We start from the raw sequence: 21512 nt of genomic DNA on the forward strand, positions 1-21512 counted from the left end.
TTTATCTAAGAAAAGTTCACAACTTAAATAAACAAAAACTGTTTAAGTTTAAAAAGCAAAATATGATGAACTAATAGGAAAAATATCTATATTTCTTTATTGGTTGTGAACATTTTGGTATAATACATGTATATAAAAAGAAGATCACGATATCATATAAAATAATTAAATTAAAAGAAAAACACAGAACAAGGCGCATGTGCAAATGGTGTTTTTTTTTTTTTACAATATTTTCAGAGTAAGGCTACACATACTACCATTTGTCAATTAGATACATTTGAAGAAAAGGGGTTATTGAATGAATCTGTGCATAGATTTTTAAACATCTGGAAGAACCTCAAATTACAATATCCTAAGCGACTGAATATTCATCTAATCCTTCATATCATTTCAGGTCATCAAATTCATCATCACGGCACATACGAATCTCTTGTATGATTTCGTTAAGTTTGGAAAACTTATCTTGACCAAAATCAAATCCATGTAAAGGGGCGAATTTTTTATACAGATATTTCGCGTTTTTGTCTCCCCAAATAGGTATGAATTTTCCTCTTTTCTCCTCCCGCATTTGGCTGTCAAACAAACCAATATCTGCGAAATAACTTTCTATATTAGGCTCTAGTTTGAGGTTATTTGTTACCATTACAAATAAGATATCGTTTTGCTCTAAATCAGATTCAAAGTTCTCGAAGACTGTTCTTCCTGGTATGGCACTCTCTTCCTGAGATTGGATGGTTACATTTGGTATGTATCTCTTAAACTCGTTGATGAAGTCCCTGGTCAATGCATTATCAGAATAAGCATGTATTACCACTGCTATAAAAGGAAGAAAAATACACTTAGAAGTTAGAATCTCAAACAAGGAAACCATAGACAAATAAAAAACAAAACAAATGTGAGCAAGGATTCGGTATAGGTAAAAGATATATGAGAGTGCGAACAAATTTCAGTAAATGATATCATTAAAATACTTCTAAAAATGATACGAAACAGGCAAATGTAGGAGAGAATGAACAATTCATTGATATCATCTATTTATTTATCTATTGGGTTTGATATTTTGATAACGGAAAGCAAAAGAAATAGAGAGAAAAACGAAAAGGAAAAACTTGCACACTCAAATATTAAATTATATAAATCTTCAATGAAAATATCACTAGTTCCATCCATTTCCACCAGGAGCTTACAATTACTTGTACCCCACATCTTTATCTTAAGAAATAAAAGAAAATAAATAAGAACTAAATACATACATGTTTTTATATTCACATGAAGCAGAATTTATTCAAAAACCTCTACGTAAGAAGAAAAGATATCTTGCTGTGGCCTTCAATTCGACATTTAGATATATCGACACGACGTTTTGTCTATTAACAATAATAACTTTCATTCATATGTTGATTCGATATATCCTTGTGAGCTCGAAATAAAACAAAACACGGCAGACTAATCCATTTCTGCTTCATAATTAGACATTTTATTGAAAGTAGACATTAACGACATACTGACAACTTAACTGTATGACAAACTGGATGATTGCAGCTTCTCCATCGTCAACTTCCCATATTTATGTAGCAATATTCCATTATCACCTGCATATGGTGTTTATATATCTCAACTGATGCAATACGCAAGAGCTTGTTCTGCGTATGGTCATTTTTTAAATCAAGGCGAGCTACTGACAAATAAGTAGATGTTACAAGGGTTTCTACAGTCTCGTTGAAAGTCAACATTTCGCAAAGTCTATGGTCGTTATAATTTTATAGGAACAAGGTATGTTTTTGTATATAAAGGCCCAAACTATTTGTTTTAAATTTGTTTTGAATAAAGCTTGATCTGTGTTTTAAGTAAGTTAGATATATGCCAAGTATACTATCTCAACTTAAAGTAATTCCCATACCACATCAAATAACGTTATAAACGTTATTCACGAGTCAAACGTTATCACACATTCGACGAACCCGATGGCATTTTGATGAATTTTATAGACCGTATTAGGACTGATTGTTTGAAAGCAAATAACAAAAAATGTAGAATTAAAAAGAACAACACATACGAATCGCAATAATACAAACAAGCTGGTTCTATACAAAACAACACCCGGGAGAGAAAATACTTATCGTTATACATCGCGAAGTCGTAAACTCTCCATAGACATTGCGTTGTGACACACAGTCGTTTAGTAATTCCCGTGAGATTTCTGCAAATATTACAGATTATGATGTTAAATCGTGTTGCCAACCTTCAATGTATCTATTGTAGGCCATTTCTTTTGTATGATTTTTGATCATTAATCACGGGGAGAAATATCGAATCTCCTACAACAAAATGCACATTTTTGTGTGCTACATGAACTGACAGTCACATATTTTTGTTATATTTTCTTTATAACTTATTTAAACCTGAACGAAAACGATGTCGTCATGACCTAAATAAAATATATGCATAATCTAAAGCTATATGACTTTGTAACCCATTGCAAATTTTTTATATTTATTTACACGACAAAAATCGCTTTTGAGGCCCTCCGAATCCAGAATAAATATGCATATACACTGTACATGTATGTGCATATCTCTGCTATGTCTAAGGATTTCAGGGCGTTCAATTAGATCATACGCTTACAGATTTGTAACATATGATATTTGTCTTTAGGTGTCTTGTAAGTACAGAAATTAATATATATTGTTTGTTAATAGAAGATGGAAATATGAATTTGCTCGACGCATGGGTTGTATGTTTTCTGAAAGGGAAAGTCCCTGAATCTATTAATTTTTTCATTGATTGTGGCATTTTTGCAATTTTATGCCTGTCTTACAACACAAAGCAATTTGGACCAAAATAAACGTATTTTGGGTTTGCTTATGTATTCTTTCTTTGAATTCCAAATTTTAGGACTCCTACTGAAATTATCCATTTTCTGGACCAGAACCAAAACTTTCATCAAACAGTGTATGTGATATTCTTGCATATATTTTCAACTATTCTATATCTTCATGTACTTGTGCAGATGACTGGAAAAAGGCACGAGTTGTACCACTTTTTAAATCAGGGGATGAATGTCTAGTTAATAATTATCGGCCTGTATCCATTTTACCTTGTGTGAGCAAAATTTTAGAAAGGCATGTTTTTAATTCATTTTATGAGTATTTGTCAGTAAATTCTCTAATTACAGATTGTCAGTCTGGTTTTAGGCCAAAACACTCATGTGAAAGTACTCTTATTTCTCTAGTAGATAGATGGCTTAAAAATATTGATGAAGGTAAACTTACTGGTGTAATTTTTATAGACTTACGGAAAGCATTTGACACTATAAATCACAAGGTTTTATTACACAAACTCAAGTCATTTGGCATATGCAATGATACTTTTGAATGGTTTAAATCATATCTAACAAATCGTACACAGAGAGTTATTTGGAAAGGCAATTTATCGGAGGAAAGAAATGTAACCATTGGAGTTCCGCAAGGCTCTATTTTAGGCCCATTGTTTTTTATCCTGTATATTAATGACTATCCACAAGCACTGAAACATTCTCATGTAAATATGTATGCAGATGATACTTCACAAGATGTAACAGATAAGTCAGTGGAAAATATTGAGTCAAAGATGTATGAAGATCTTCAGCGCAGTATAATGTGGATTAAGGAAAATAAATTAAGCTTAAACCTGTCTAAAACTCAATGTATGCTTATTGGATCGGCACAAAAATTATCAAAGTATCGAAAATTAAATTTAGTGATAAATAACCATGTCATAGAATGTGTTCAGGAGTCAAAATTACTTGGTATTATTATTGATGAAACTTTGTCCTGGAAAAGTCATATAGAATTACTTATGAACAAGATTTCCAAGAGAATTGGCATTTTAAGAAGAATAAGATATTTTATGTCAAACGATGCGCTGCTGAAGATTTTTAATACTATGATTTTTCCACATTTTACATATTGTTGTACTATATGGAGCAATCCAAGAAATGCTGAAAATGTGAATAAGCTTTTTATATTGCAAAAACGAGCTGCAAGGGTAATTCTTAACATCAGAAATTTTGAAACACCATCTAATGTCATGTTTACAGAACTTAACTGGTTGCCTCTATCAGATTACTTTGTCTATAGAAAAGTCATTTTAGTGTATAAAGTTTTACATGGTTTAATGCCAGATTATTTAAATGTTTTTAAATATGTATCAGAAGTCAGTCAGAGGCAAACTAGAAATTCTTATTCAAATATTTTGTATATACCCAGGGCAAAAACAGAATATTATAGAAGATCTTTCAGCATTTCAGGGAGCACAGTGTGGAATGCCTTGAATCAAAACATAAGAAACTCAACGAGTGTTGCGTGTTTTAAGAGAAATTATCTTAGAGATTATCACCATACTTTTTAAGCTTCATTTTGTATTCTATTTATCTTACATTCATAATTATTTCTTAAGTTTATATGTATTCTACTTCTTTTAATCTGTGTTTATTTTACTAATATCTGTCTGTATGTATGTTATATGCAGGACCATATTGAAAACTAGCGTTATCGCTAAATATGTAATCCTGGTTAAATAAAGGTCTTATTATTATTATGACTGCAGAAACTGTACCTGCTTCTTTTCAAATACAACCTGCCATTGGGTGTCTGACGTGTCATACCCATTTGAGGCTATTCTTTACATACTTAGTTCATCTGACAAAAATTTAGGGCTCACGGCGGGTGTGACCGGTCGACAGGGGATGCTTACTCCTCCTAGACACGTGATCCCACCTCTCTATTTTGTATTCCTCATAGGAGTTATGAGATTGATCGCTGTTCGTTATCTTGACCTTTGCATTGAACACTTTAGTTTCTCTTCATTTTTAAAAAATGGTCTCATTATGTTGTTGTTTAACGTGTTTATTAATAAGTGTTAGCTAGGATGGATAAATAAACTGGTAAAAATATATAGTATTCACAAACATTTTTCGATTTTTAATAATATGAATTCTACATCGTGTCATTTTGTTTACGCGTATCTCATATTTGCCATCGATAAGACATAAACTCACTCTGTTTGTAATATGTCATCACATATGCATACTCGAAAATAAATCTAGTGCATAAATTTAAAATTTGTTCAAATTTGCCATTAACGTTTACTAATGCAAGGTGAAGATAACGAACAGTGATCAATCTCATAACTCCTACAAGCAATACAAAATAGATAGTTGGGCAAACACGGACCCCTGGACACACCAGAGGTGGGATCAGGTGCCTAGGAGGAGTAAGCATTCCCTAATGGAAAGAACTGCAAAAATAATCATTTTATGCAAAAATACCGAAATTAAAAAAACAACAACATACGTTTATAACGGAAAAAGAATAGATACACAAACAGCGAAAACAACAGAATGTGAAATGATAATGTAAATGTAAGGGAGAAAAAAGAATAAAAATAGTATTGTCATTGTGGGATTTGAACCGTGTATATGTGGTGGGATTTTCATTTTGATACGATTAACCGGGTAATCAGTCGGAACGAGTTGCGGTTAATCGGTTGGCAATTTCATATTCAATTGTCATCTCTATCTATTATATTTTATTTAGAATAGAATAGGTCCGAAGTACACCTTGCTTGTCATAAGAGGTGACTGCATAGGCATAAATTTTGCAGCTCTTCATCGGCAATGGTGACGTCTCCATATGAGAGAAAAATCTTGAGAGGGACGTTAAACAATACAAAATCAATCAATTATATTTATTTTGTATCTATTTTGGTAAAGCATTTCTTATTGGGATAAAATAAATTCTTGTAATATTTTTCACACTTTTATTTGGCACGAGACACAGTAGGATGAACACCTGATTGATGTCATGTAAGTTTGTCAATAATTTGCCGGTGAACATTTTTAGTGTATTATATTTTATCTATAATTTGTGTTGGCAATTACAGAATATTCTTTGCTAAACAGAAATAGGGCTTTTCTTAGTCAGACATTTACACAAAATTCATAAATGTGATAGTTAATAGCGTCTACTATTTATGGTTAATACGAGAAAGTATTTGAGTTGTATAGATGTGTGTTTCAGTCAAGCGACAATATTCATTTTATCAGCCCTATAAACATTTATCATTTTAGCGTTGACCATGACCTGTTATGGTGTTCACTTTGGGCCGGATATTACGTGCCTTATTTAGGTTTGTGAACACTATGTATTCTCACTTATTGCCAACTTCATGTATTATATTCTTATATAGTATATAAGTTTGCATACTAGTTAAATATGGACATGTGGCAAGTCAGTTTGGAGTTAACATTAACACTGTAAATGCTTTATGGAGACAATATCAACAAACTGGCTCCATTATGGACCGCTCGTGATCAGGACGCCCGCTGTGGCGTCACGTCGGCAAGATACGTATATATGCAAGTATATTTGCGTAATCGATTCCAATTGGCTTCTTTGACCTCGACATCGGGAGATAAGTCTTGGTACAATACGAAACAGATTGTGAGAGGCTAACATCCGTCCTTGACGTCCTGTTATACATCCTGTTCTGTGTCACCGCGAGGTTAGTGTGGTGTAGGATACATCGTCGTTTGAATAACAGTGATTGGGCGGAAGTTCTGTTTACGGACTCATCATCGAGATTTCATCTCGACAGCAGTAACGGTCGTGTTTGGGCTTACCGTTTTGTCGGAGAACGTTACATTGACACCTGTGTAATTCAGCACCGCTAATTCTGCGGAGGGAGATTGATGGTCTGGGCGGAATTACAAAACATGGACCGATCCCTTTGGTGATGGCGGAGGGCAATTTAACCGGTGTACGATACCTCGACGAGAGCACGTCAGCACGTCATTCCATTCATTCACAACAATCAGTGTATCGTCATTCTGCAGCAGGACAACGAACGACTGCATGCATTCTTAGTTACTATTTACCGCAGCAGATCGTGGAATTGCTACTCTTGCCTGCGATTTCACCGGAATTATCGCTTATAGAACATGTTTGGGATGAAATGGAATGACGTTTACGTCAAGAGCCTACCCCCTACGTTGGACGCTTTGCATTGCACACATGGCGGACAATTCCCCAGGCATTTCTGCATAATCTGATTCGTTCAATGCGTCGCGTGTGTGAAGAATGCATCGGTGCAAATGGCGGTCATATACGCTATTAAACTTGTGAAACGTTTTTGCAGCCCCTTATTTTCAGTGGCTTTTCGTATCAACCATAATGGATAAAAATGTTTAGCTATCGATCTTAATAATAATGTTTTATTTTGATAATTTTACAGATGTAAGATTTTATGTCATACTGTCATTTAATTTCATTTAATTGTGTTTTATTGTTGCATTCCTCATCACTACCCTTGTAAAGCGCCTTAGAGTAATTTGTTTCATATAAGGTGCTATATGAATTTCACTTATATTCATTACTTAATCCGTGATTTGAAAGCTGAATTGAATAACAACGCATTATATCAATATACAATAATGCAGCATATATGAATCCATAAATAAAGTTACTAAACTACACCGTTTCTTAGTATATATTCAATGTAAAGAAATTCTAATTCCTCTCTGATAAAGAGGAGTATATTGAGATGTTTTGATCGTTCGTGTATTTGCATATTCTTTGCAGTCACGGGGCTGTAATAAACATATTCATTTGCAAGAACACTGTCGTTACCTTACCATATACATGATTGCATGATAAACTATGAAAATAACTTGTGATACATAAAGATAAAAATAACGAAGAGAATGTCAGAATTTCTATGAAGATCAAAAATGAAGAGTAAGGTAAACACGGACCCCTGGACATATTAGATGTGCATAGGAAGAGTGGAGTAAGCATACCACGGCCGCGAGTCCAATATCTTGGCCAGGTAAACAGACATAGCAGAAATGTAATTCAACTTTATTTCTTACCTCTGATATTGGCTCTTTGACTTTCTTTATTCATTTCTGAAAGAAAGAACCAAACTTATTGTTTACGTTTCCCTTCAAAACATTTTTTCTTCAAAATAACTTTTCACATATAAATACATGCAATGTGAGGAATGAATTTGAATTACTGTACCTCTACTGGATTTCAAAACTTCACAAAACCATTACAAACAAAAAATACACTGTTTAACCAAGGTTTTTAGTAACTTCGTATGGTAATAGAAACTGCATTGAAGGAGAGATTTCAGACGTCTATCAACTGATACAATACGAGAAAATATGATCTACATATAATCAATTAGGTTACACGGTGGATTAGTTTTGGTTTCAGCTGAGAAAGCTTGTAACAGCATTGTATTCCATGGTAAGGCTAATTAAAACTATATTTTAAATGGATTTGCAATCCTACTTATACCCAACTGTCATTTCAAAAGATGAAAATCATGAAAACAATTGCTTCAGTTTTGATCACATTTGATATCCCTGTCAATGTATAGGAGTTACCGTACCTATACTGGATCTCTAAACTACATAAAAACCCTTACAAACAAAGATACATTGCTGGATCCAGTACATGTTCTACCAAACCCCTATCTTTGCTCTTCACGAAAATATTAACAGCTGTGAAAGAGAAACTTCAAACTTATTGTACGACTACATATGCAAGAAGTGCAAATCAAACGTGGATTCTAAAAAATTCTAAAGAACTTTTCGTAAACTTGAAATTGCAAAACTTTTCTCAAATCAATAACATCAAAACGTATGACTTTTCAACATTTTACACGACCATATCTCGCGACGAATCGAAGATTATACCTTTTTTTTTACATCATACACTATTGCTTCTTCAACAAAAATTGAAACATTCATATTTAGCGATCGGTCATTCAAAAATTACTATCTAAAACACTTCTCTGATTCTACGCCAAATTACTCAGAATTTCATATAAAAATGCTAAAGTTCCTCTTTCGTGTCGTTGGTGATCAGGTCTTCCAACAATCTGTTAAAATTGCCATGGGCATTTATCGTGCTCCTTTATTAGACGACCTGCTTTTATATTCTTATGAGGCATAACTTATTCAAACGCTTCTACATGAGAAGAAAAAAATGTCTTGCTATTAACAATAATCATAATCATATATTAATTCGATGTCTCCCAGTGAACTCGAAAAAATATCCACATAGACTTTCACTTCTACTTCATACTTACATATTTTTGAACATGCATGTAAACGGCAAACTAACAATTTAACTTTATGACAAACGGGATGACTTAAGCTTTTCCATCGTCAGCTTCCCATATTCACGTAGCAATATCCCATTATCGCCTGTGTTTATGTCTCAACTAATTCAAACATGCTCAGAACATGCCTTTAATTGTTGAATCAGTTGAGAGACATAAACACCATATGGTGTTGGCCATTGAATATCGCTACATTAATATGGGACATTGATGATAGAGAAAATAACCTGTGAAAATCTAAAAAACAAAAAAACAACAAAAAACAACAAAAAAACAAAACAAACAAACAAAAAACAAAAACACGAAGAAACCATTCAACCCCTTATGAATCGACATCAGAAGACAAGTTGTCCCGTAGTTCATCAGAGAGTATATTTTTCAAACAAGGAAATATGTTTTCTATCTAAATGATTATTAATGATGATTTGTATTTCCTTCAGTGTAATATACTTTCAAAATGAAAGGTGAAGATAACGAACAGTGATCAATCTCATAACTCCTATAAGCAATACAAAATAGATAGTTGGACAAATACGGACCCCTGGCTATACCAGAAATGGGATCAGGTGCCTAGGAGGAGTAAGCTAAGCATCCCCTGTCGACCGGTCACACCCGCCGTGAGTCCTATATCTTGATCAGGTAAACTGAGTTATCCATATTATTTATGTATCACATCACATTTTAAGAGCTTGTCTACGAGAAAACCATGCAAAATGTGATGGAAGCAAGGTTGTCGGATCAACAACATATTTTAAGTGTAATGAAGTACATCAATATCAAATACTTTGGCATATTTTTTTCGGGGGTGTAGTCATTGGATAGGGATTTGCAGCCATGTTACTAAAAATAGCACTTTTGTTCTGACAAAAGGGTAAAATTATGTATATTTTACCCTTTCTATTTAAAAATTCTAACAGGTTATTGAAAATGGATTTTAAAAAATTGACACAGTTTATCAAACAACTGCATATGCATGTTCATAATTATTAGTGGGAATCTAAAATTTTACTTCCGTTTAAGTGCACAAAGGTAGTGCTTGTAGAGCTTTTATTCTGGTAGCCACCTAAACCTGTTTGTCATGCATGATCCTTGTTATCTTATTAAGTCTTATATAATTTTATGATTTCACATCAGATGACCAGAAGTATGTATCAATCATTTTTTGTTGCTATGGGTCCTGGTTGCCATGGTGACAAATTGCAAAATTTGAAAAAATAACGTTTCTAAAAAAAATAATATGCATCGTATGAATAGTTGTAATTTAACAAAATTGATATTTGTGTACTTTTAAAATGCAATTTTTAAAAACAAATTTCATGCCGATTTATATTATGCTATATATAATAAATTCTTTATTTAGACAGGATAGCACGATTAGTACAAATGACTAGTACATTGTGGTCTTACAGAGACTTAAATATACCACAAGCAATTGGATCATATTTCTTCATAGATTTGCTTTTCCCATGGATACAATAAGGATAAATCTATTTTTTTTAAAAATCTGACTGGTTATTGAAAACATTCTGAAATAATCAAACTCAATCGCAAATACTAAGCCAGACAGCAATGTAACTTTTGAAAAGTTGTATGAGAGTCACAATATTGATATTCTAAAACAAATAAAATTGTTGCCATAGTAACATTTAGACCAATTTAAAGACTGACGTGCTTTAAGTTCAAAGGTAAAACGTGTGTGAAGACAGAACTTAATAAATATCCACAGTATAATACCCCAAATCTTTATCTTTTCCTCGGGACAGTTAACACGTCATATGAAGTTGTCAGGTACAATATATTAGATAAAAAGTACTTTGTGGTTAGGAATTTTTAGATGTCATCAAACTTTAACAAATGAAGTACCCAGAAAAAAACTGAGCAGCAACCCTGAAACAATTAAATAACATGCTTAATATGTACATATAAACAAGAGTTGTCAGATGACTACCTAACCGTTTTTTCAAAAGGTTAAAAGTTTTTGAAAAATAGGTCAAAGTCCAAGGTCGACGTTGACAGTTCTGGTAACAAAAGAAATGGATGTTTGAAACATCAAAGATCTATCACTCTTGGTTCAAAAGATATAACCAAGATAAAGTTTTTGAACAGTACGTCAAAGTTCAAGGCAAAGGTCGTTAGGTCAAACCAAAACAAAGGTCTCTTCATGAGGCATCTATATATGTAAAATATCAAAGCCTTATCCCTATTGGTTCAAAAGACATAGCCCAGGTTGAAGTTTTTGAAAAATAGGTCAAGGTCGAAAGTCTTGGTACCACATCAAAGGTCTCTTCATGGGAAATCAATAAGGGATATATCAAAACCCTATCCCCTTGGTTTAGAAGATATAACCCAGGTTAAAATGTTTCCTTAAAGTGGCGCCGACGCCAACTCTGGGGTCATTACAATACATGTAGCTCTCCGGATAGTCGTCCCGGTGAGCTAAAAGGAACGTGCATGTTCTTTTCTTGTCTTTCTTTTGTTTTTTATTCTTACATGTAGCGTATTATTCTACATTCTAAATCCATGCGAAAGGGTTCGAAGCAGCCATATTCAATACCGGAAATTAATGATTATAAACATTATATTGAGAGGAGAGGGGTGGTAATGGTAAAATGCTCTTAGATAGTGAATGATCTTGTTAAAATCATAAAATATTCAATAATGTTGAATATATCTAAATACAGAAATTTTCTTTGCATTCGCACTCCACTCCCAACACCATTACACGTACAAATGAGATATAGCTTAAATACCAACTGACAGTAATCGCATAAATTGCACCGAAGATGAAAGTCAGATAATAATAACGTCCGAATTCGCACAAAAGTAAAGAAGTTCGCTTGTAATATAATTTGTAATGAAATGTATTGTTTATACCTGACCCGGCTGGTATAGGCTGTCCTGTCTAAACACATACAGTGTAGCTAGGTGGAGAGGTCCCGTAGTTGGCACACATCACCAGGGCGGAGGGTGTGGGTGGGTGGCAAGTTTTTTATAGAACCCCCCAACCTCCCTAAAATTACTTTTAACACAACCCAAAGCTCAAAATCCTTGATAATGATAATAATAAGGGGGGGGGGGGTGTTGGTGTTCCAAGGATTTAATCCATCAGTTCAAGCTTCCATTTCAATTGTTTATTGATTGCCATAAAAAAAAGTAGAGGGGGGCTGATTTAGCTAAAGAGACTTGATCGAAATAATCTTCGGTTTCCCTGTCAGATAAATGATTTTTCCAAATGTTTTCCCGATCAATTTCTCATGATGAACAAAGTATAGTGATGATCCAAACTCTACCTACATCAATGACTTTAAGAAACTACATTAGTATATACATAAGTCATATACGTAATACCATATCAGTTTACAATATCTATATATTTGTTGTTGGTAAAATAGAGAAAGGTGTAAATTTTCGCATGTTGAATCGTAACCTATGATTAAGCATCAAGTATGTCATATTGTTACATTGAGCACTGAAGAAGAAAGATACCGAGCAAACTGTTACAGTATACATTCTTTGAATTCACTTTATGCATTTTTATTTCACACTTTTCTTATTTTGTCCTGTCCTCATTACTTAGAGCATATATGTAAACTAATAAAAAAAAATTGTCATCAATCATGATGGTAATTTTTTTTTATACATTTTGCAAATTCGGGGAGGGGGGTACACTAGATCCTCACATGCTCCATCTGGACTGACTATAGATGCATATTTTCTTTGATTTCCTCCATATAATATCTAACTTAGCATTTTTGGTTAATGCATGAATTATCAAGGAAAGAACGCTTTCAATTCTTCAATGACAAAATGCATGGCTACTAGTACTAGTTTGCAGTATAACAGGACGAAGTACCGGATACTTTTTAAACACTGCCAATATTTAGAAATTTCTGGATTACATTCACAGATACTGTTATGTCTTTCACTGATATCACATAAACATGATGTACAAATTCTCAAATCCCATTTCAAGTTGGAATCATAACATTCCATAATATTGCTATCATTTTGTACCTTCTACGTATGAAGAGTGCATCAAAGGGGGAGGTAATTCCAGCAACAGGTCTATTTCATTAAAAGACCCCCTTTTTCATATAAAAATAGTAGATTACTGGGATTTATTTATTAGAAAATGTTAAATCTATAAATTAAATCAAATTTCCAAACAATTTATGCATCTAATATCACAAATTTTAAATCTTTAATCTTTTAAAAGATAATTTTAAATGCTTAAAAATATTCATATTTGTCAGTTTTTAAATTTTAATTGTAAATGAACGGCCAAAAGTCCAAAGTACATTTTTTTATATTTTACAGACAAGGATTCGACATCAAAGTATTATACACTTTTAAAGAAATTTAAGCGTTACTTTTGCAGCAACACCTATTTCAAAATTGATCATATAACACAAAATCAAAAAAGTTTGGCACAATGCCAAATTACAGGCTCCATGTAATCTCTATATGGACACATATGATGTCAAACATGATTTCTCCATAAGTGGTTTACATGGAAATATCATACAAAAAATCCATTCTTTTCATAAGCATTCAGAATTGATTTGCATTTTTGAAAAAATAAAACCCTAATATTTAAGGATTTTTCTTGTGTTCAAACACTAATCCACGTGTAAATACAGAATGCGCTGTTACTAAATATAGAAACGACCTATCAATAAATGGACCTCAAATTATTATTCCAACCATATACTCCAATGATATAAATGATTAGAAATGATATTGATGACCACCATTTCCTTCATTTTTATATATTTGCATGGTTTTCTCGTAGACAAGCTCTTAAAGCGAACGAGTCCGGTGTGGAAAAAATGTTTGCTTCATTTGGGATGAATTTATATGAAAGTTTGTACATTTACCGATTTCGTCTGGATTAGTGTTGAAACTGAAGAGATACAGCGGGAAAGAAAGATTGAAACAGCATTGATAAAAACTAGGGTGAAGTTTACGATCCATATTAAGACGAATTACCAGATTTATTTCATGAAAGGTAAATATAACGATAAGTGATCAATCTCATAACTCTTATAAGCAACACAAAACGGAAAGTTGGGCAAACATGGACCCCTGAACACACCAGAGGTGGGATCAGGTGCCTAGGAGGAGTAAGTATCCCTGTCGACCAGTCACACCCGCCGTGAGCCCTAAATCTTGAACAAGTAAACGGAGTTATCGGTAGTCAAAATCAGTGTGTCAAGAACGGTCTAACAATCGGTATGAAACACGTCAAACAGCATTTCACCCAATGATAGGTTGTATTGGCAAACAAGATCATTATAACGACCATAGAGTTTGTGAAATACTGACTTTACTTGTTTGTCAGTAGCTGCTTCGATTTGTTTAAAAAATGACCATACACAGAACAAGGTCGTGCGTATTGAATCAGATGAGAGATATAAACACCATATGCAAGTGATAATGGAATATTGCTACATAAATAGATATATTAACATGTGAGTTGAAGGAGTTGTACTTTGTGTTTGATTGCATCTTAGGTTGTTTTTGCTCATATTCTTTAACGGGGTTGTTCAAAAGTATTCAAAACTAAACAAATTATATACATCAAAATTGGTACCGTATAAGTTTTACATATGTATAACACCAAACGGAAATATACTTTACATTCAACAATTGTGCTATGGTTTTTTTAGTCTGAATAGATGCAGAAGTGTAAAACACTTTCCCGATTTCGGTTTATTTTATTATTGAGTTAATAACTGAGGCATTTTTCAAAAGGTCGGACCCAGAACTCAATGCACATTCTTGAGCAAGTCATTGAAATGGATTAAATCTCTGTTTGTTATCTTCATCTACATAAAGAACATTGATCAATCTCATCAATCCTACAAGCAATATAAAATAGATAGTTGGGCAAACATGGATCCCTGGATCCCTGGACACACCAGAGGTGGGATCAAGTGCCTAGGAGGAGTAAGCATCCCCTGTCGACCGGTCACACTCACCGTTGATCAGGTAAACGGGGTAATCCGTAGTCAAAATCAGTGTGCCACAAACGGCCTAACAATCGGCATGAACACGCCAGACAGCCTTTGACCCAATGATAGGTTATAAAATGATACTCATAATCAAGCTGCATTCTTGATATAAAACTAAAATACAATAAAGTATAGAGGTGGTTGTATTGACTAAATATAGTATGTAAAACTTATACGGTACCAATTTTGATGCACCAGATGCGCATTTCGACAATCGATGTCTCTTCAGTGATGCTCAACCGAAATGTTTGAATCCAAAATAACAATAAACTTGCTAGAGCTATTTTAGGGAAAAACAGTGTTCCAAAAAGTGGAGTCAAATTCGTCTAAGGATACATGTAAGAGCTTTGCATGAGGGAGATAATCCTTAATTTTGAAATGAATTTCTAAATTTTATCACAGCAATTAAATATACATGATATTAACTTATATAGTTGAGCTGTATGTACATGTAAAAATATTCGAAAAAGTCAACAAGGAATGACTAGGTACCATATCGCGATATGTGTTGCTATCAATTACGAGCAATCGTTGTAAAAGATGCTAAACAACTTCTTGAATTCTTCATTAATTGATGCTCTTATCATTAACTGCTGTTTGATTTATAGCATTCTAATTATTTTTTCTCTCCATGCAGGGCATATTCTACAACGCTTGAATGAAAGATGAAAATAACGAACAGTGATCAATCGTAAAAAGATAATTACGTAAGTATGCACTGGTACGTAGATGCACCAATGTGTCATATTTCTCACGACATTGCATTTATCTTTATGTATTTACTTCTTCTGGAATGTGTTCACAAAAGGTGTGTACCTTTTCATTTTGCCTGGTGATATCGACACTACAAAATTTATTCATTGCTTAAATACAAATTAATAAGTCTTTTCTTGCGTAATTATGAAATAAGTAGTATTAAAGTAAAACGTACGAGATGTTTCGAATAAACCGTTGATATTGCGTTCACCACGTGCTCACCGTTCACTACGTTTGCGATCTGTTCACCTTTTGCATTCACTCACCGTCAAGCGGTCACACATGATTCCTTCTGCGTTCATTTACCGTTCACTCACCGTGTGTTTACCGTTTGTTCACCGTTTAAGTGGAAAAGTAGAATGCTTTATGGACTGTAATTGATTTTAACTAAGGATTGCTCTGTTTACCTGATTAAGACATAAGGCTTACGGCAAGTATGACCGGTCAACAGAGGAAGCTTTCTCCTCCTTGGTACCCGTATCCACATATTCTACTCTCAAGTTTGCATGCTTTATAAAATTAAGAGATGATGAGGTTTATCTATTTGATACCTTTGCTTTTTTCATACACCACCCAAACTCCTATATTTTAGATTATGTTATAAGGACACTTATGATTGCGTTATAATCGACTTTCTTTTCAATGTTTGCATCTTACCAGTTGATTCAGGCGATCGTGCAATCCATGGTTCTGTGCCGTCAGCTATTTTCAATGTTTGCATCTCACCAGTTAATTCAGGCAATTGTGTAACCCATGGTTCCGAGTCCTCAGCTAGATCACCTATATGAAATAAAAATAAACGCCCAATAAGATTAGAGTTAAAAGATATCACTATAGAGTATTTTCATATACCATATTTCATTTAGTGTTTGGGATGGAAAAAACGAAAAACAATTGTTTGTTTTAGTTTTTTAATTGGTAATAACTTACTTTCCTATTATTGTACAGATGGAGACAATATTACAATCATGAGACAAGACACGATAAACAGAGATTGAATTTTGCACTATATTCCCAAAAAAGTCATTGTGCGGGTCACATAAATGATGATAAAATATAGTCTTATTCAAAAAGTAATGCTGACCCATGTAGCAAGTGTGAGTGCTAGCGAATAAAACCAAATTTCAGGAAAAAGCGCTTAAGGTTAAAATTCGTCCTGAGGGTAAAGTATCGTGATGCTTTCCATCTAAATGCTTATGAAGGGGACATTGTCGTTGATTTCCCGGATACAAAGTGGGTTATCTGTAAGACCGAAAATTAGGAAAACGGTGATTATTTTTCCGGGGAGAGAGAATTTATAAGCACTTCTACCGCACTGATGCACTGTAATGATGCCTGTTTGTACCACTCTATAGATCGTTTTTGTTCACATCGCCTGATTAGAATGATTAGTGGAGAAGGATGCTCCTCTTTATATCATTGAAGTTCATAATTAGAGAAAATATGAACTTTCCAAATTCCAAATACAAAGCAGATGCGTATGGCAGAGAAACAAACACTGCATATTGATAGAAAAGGTGAAAATAGCAAATTGTGATCAATCCCGTAATATATTGATACTCTCTGACATGTTTGTCCCACATCGAGCTTGAAAAAAGTTAATATACACGATGCCTCCTTTGTTTTACTTTTACCTTATTTCAAGTAAAAATAAGTGAAAAGATGAAGATAACGAAAAGTGATCAATGGAAGACGAAGATGACGTAGAGTGATCAATCTCATAACTCATATCAGCAATACAAAATAGAGTGTTGGGCAAACACGGACCCCTTGATATACCAGAGGTGGGATCAGGTGCCTAGGAGGAGTAAGCATCCCCTGTCGACTGGTCTCATCCACCGTGAGCCCTATATCTCCTATAAGGGATAAATACAAAATTAAAAGTTTGGCAAACACAGACCTTTGAATATACCAGAGGTGGGCTCAGGTGCTTCAGAGGAGTATATATCCCCTCTCGATCGGTCACTCACTGGTCTACATCTTACGCGTCAAGACTTTGAAAGTTAAATGGGTTATTTGAAGAAACAGCAGTCTAGAATACTTTGTCAATCCAAATGAAAATTGGTAGACACACAGATGTTAGATTGAGTATAATACATACATAATGTTAGATTTAAAGCATCCAGTTATCATTATAAATGTGTTATTTTGCATATTACACATTTCCTTCACTGTATGACATAGGTGTTTTGACACGTATCGGCTGATCTAATTTCAAATACAAACATTTAACGACATAAAATTATGATTCAAATAAGTAATTAAACTAACATTGCAATTATTATTGCGAAAAATGCACGCACACCTCCATTGGAACCATTTTCTCTGATGAGTGGTTATAATGGGAGATCGATCGGTAATATGTTAAATCCTATGCATATGCAGAAATACTCTCAGTGAAAATTGTTAGATAATTTGTAGTCTGACATTGTATTTCTCCACTTATTGTGATACTTGAGTTTACATATATTGTATTCCCATAGACGAACCAATACATTGCAATGAATAACTTACAGAGCGCAGACAGTAGCTATATATAGGTATATACACATGTAAGTGAGCGGAACTATCTATATGCCGTTAAAATGTTTAGTCTATTTATACGGACCTTAGACAAAATATTTTTCAATTATCTTAATTATCCTTATTAATTACGTAATCTTGTAATATAATTTAATTTCTTCATTAATACTCTGACAGACTCAAAGTTGTGCAGGATTTTTTTTTTGCTTTTATTATGTTCAATTTGGTTATATTTTTATAGATGTTCTGATAAACCTGATAAACGAGTTGCAACTCCCTATTTGTCCCTTTTTGAGTAGAATACACAGGTAGAGAAATATATTTCAACATTTCCTCCGACCGAAATCTATGTACGCGGTACCGCGACATCTGTTGATACAAACTCGGTTTGCTTTCAATTTAAACATGGCGTTGAAAATCACGCGCTTATGTCGTTACTCCATATTCGCTAAAACACGTAATAGGGACATTTATCAAAATTATTTAATTTTAATAACTAAGAAAAACTAAACAATGTCCATACTATAAAAGCATACTTACTGTCGTTTACTTCCCGTGATTCCGAAATACTCAGCTTCTTCACTGCTTGTTCCATATCTTTAATGTGAATATATTATGAAATGATGAGATAACGACCTAGTGATCAGTCTCATAATCTTTATAAAGAATATAGAATTAAGAGCAAAGCAAGCACGGAGCCCTGGACCTACCAGAGGTGGTATGAGGTGTTAAGGAGTAAGCATCCACTTTCGACCGGACACACCCTCCGTGAACTCAATATTTTGATCAGTTAAACGGAGTAATCCATAGTCAAAATCAGTGTATAAAATACAACCCAGAATCGTGTTCGTTGGAGGACTGTCATCGATGGCCTATGTCCCTCACGGAACGACAGGCCCAAGTAAGTAAGTAATGGCCGACATTTTTGCAGTTACTTCCTTTTCACCGGATGTGTGTAGGGGGGGGGGGGGGGGCGCTTACGATTGTGGTCCTAAGCTGTTCAGTCTTTGAAAAAGGATGAGTTGATTAGATTAGCTATACCCTTCGGGCTAAAGTAAATTTTCGGTTCAACCAGCGAAAAATGACATAAATTGAATTTCAGTTGGAATTAGAAAAAAAATACAAAGAGTGAATGGAATTAGAAAGAAAAAAAAAACAGGACGATAGAGCAGCGAGAGAAATGAAAATGAAAGACTTAAGAGGGAAAGAGAAAAAGAAAATGAAAGAGCGGAAAAAGAAGAAAAGGGCAATTTGAGTGAGAGAAATTAAGATTACAGCACGGATTTGAAATTTTACCTGTCAGAACTGAATTTGATACCGCTAAAATTATCAGATTAATTCCAAATTTATTTTTAGAAAAATCAGTAGATAAATATTCTCTCGATTTAAGAATGTTGCAGAAAATTTAAAATGGCCACAGCATGTTTGGTCCACTGTGTTGCAAAAAAGTATTGATTGGTAAAAAGGCCGATGTATACCAGGAGCTGACAATAGATTAGAGTTCAGATTATGACAAGGGCAAGACCGCGATCTTCAAAGCTTAGGGATTAGTGTCCAAAGCGTATACACAAAAGTTCAGAAAGTACAAAAAAATTGACAAGCATGTTGAATTTGGAAGAGAAAAAGAAAACTTATTTGACCAGTGGTAAAGATCTAAAACAATTAATGCAATTACAGAAACTTTCGTCAACTAGTAGAAGACTTTAAGGAGTGTGTGCATAGGTTTAAGAACACATTTAGAAGATAATAATGTGATCTTTCAAAAATTAAGCAAACTTTACAATATGTTCTTCAACTTATATCAAACCCAGACAACCCCAGTCGCTATTACGTGTTTCGGCTTCAATGGGAATCACATTATGATGAAATACACAAGAAAAAATATAAAGCAAATGGATGTACGAATAGAAAATAGGAGTGTCTCTGAATACAACCATAAAAATCTTTTGAATTTAAAAATCAGAAATCAATCCACCTTTCTTCAAACAGTAAGTATTTGAAATACGTCAGATTGAAAACGACATTACATTTTAAAGACAAATCAAATGACTGCGAGAGGATATCATCAGTAACTGTTGTTCATAACGATATATTTTCTCCATGATTGTTCTGTTTACTTGATGGAGGTATAAAGCTCTCGTTGGGTGTGACCGGTCGACAGGGGATGCTTACTCCTCTTAGGCACTTGATCCTATACCTATGTTTGCCCTACTCTCACACAAAGATTTGACAGGGAAAAAACAATGTAAAAATATGTTTCACTTTGCATTTGACATAATTGTACATAGTACAATTACCATTTTTGATCGATATATATCCCAAAAATGCAAAGAATACGTGAGATATATGTATTTATTGAACTTTGAATATTAGACATATTGTTGTTATGAAATGTAATATGTAGGTAAACAAATATCAATGTAAAAAGATTATATACCTTTATCTCCAGATGCCATGTTTTGACGATGTTCTGAAATAATAAAACAAAATGAAAATATCTATGCAAATAACTCTTAGGAGATAGAATGTTAAATGAACGCAAAATTTAATGTACTTACATATATGGCGACGCTGTTAAGACGTATACGTATGTATAAAAAGCATTAACATGATCAACGACACGAACAACAGTGAATTGTCAAATTTTCTTGATAACCTGTCCCTTCCTCAGGGCGATATAATATTTACATAAAAAAGAGCAAATTAACACTAAAACTAAAGTACAAAAACTGATAACAAACAAATCGTCTACATATTGAAACTATCGAGTTATTAGTATTAACACGGGGTAAGTCTGTTTTGATCGAGCGTTACGACTCAACTGAATTAATCAGACACTGTAGATAAAGTTAAAAACAAAGAACGAATTAACTCATCAGTATACTCAAGCGATAATTTTTCTCGTTCTAATGACGGCTTATGATGAGTATTTCGTATCTGCAGGTGTAAAACTATATAACTATTATTGAACTGTGATGAAAGAAAAGTAATATGAAAAGCTTCAGCAAGTTTTATGAATTCATTTTGTTTATAAAAATGGAATTGTTA

General features: G+C 33.6%; 1 protein-coding gene across 1 annotated transcript; it reads right to left on the minus strand.

Moving 5' to 3' along the window:
• Positions 1–157: 157 nt before the first annotated feature.
• On the minus strand, positions 158–20972 carry LOC125661534 (uncharacterized). Its single transcript, XM_048893574.2, has 5 exons — positions 20902–20972; positions 19005–19061; positions 16599–16721; positions 7910–7945; positions 158–816 (listed from the first exon to the last, which is right to left on the minus strand). The coding sequence occupies exons 1-5, from the start codon at positions 20918–20920 to the stop codon at positions 386–388; spliced, it is 666 nt and encodes a 221-aa protein (XP_048749531.1). The 5' UTR covers positions 20921–20972; the 3' UTR covers positions 158–385.
• Between the last annotated feature and the right edge of the window lie 540 nt (positions 20973–21512).

Source organism: Ostrea edulis, chromosome 8, assembly GCF_947568905.1.
Source record: "Ostrea edulis chromosome 8, xbOstEdul1.1, whole genome shotgun sequence".
Classification (NCBI taxonomy): domain Eukaryota; kingdom Metazoa; phylum Mollusca; class Bivalvia; order Ostreida; family Ostreidae; genus Ostrea; species Ostrea edulis.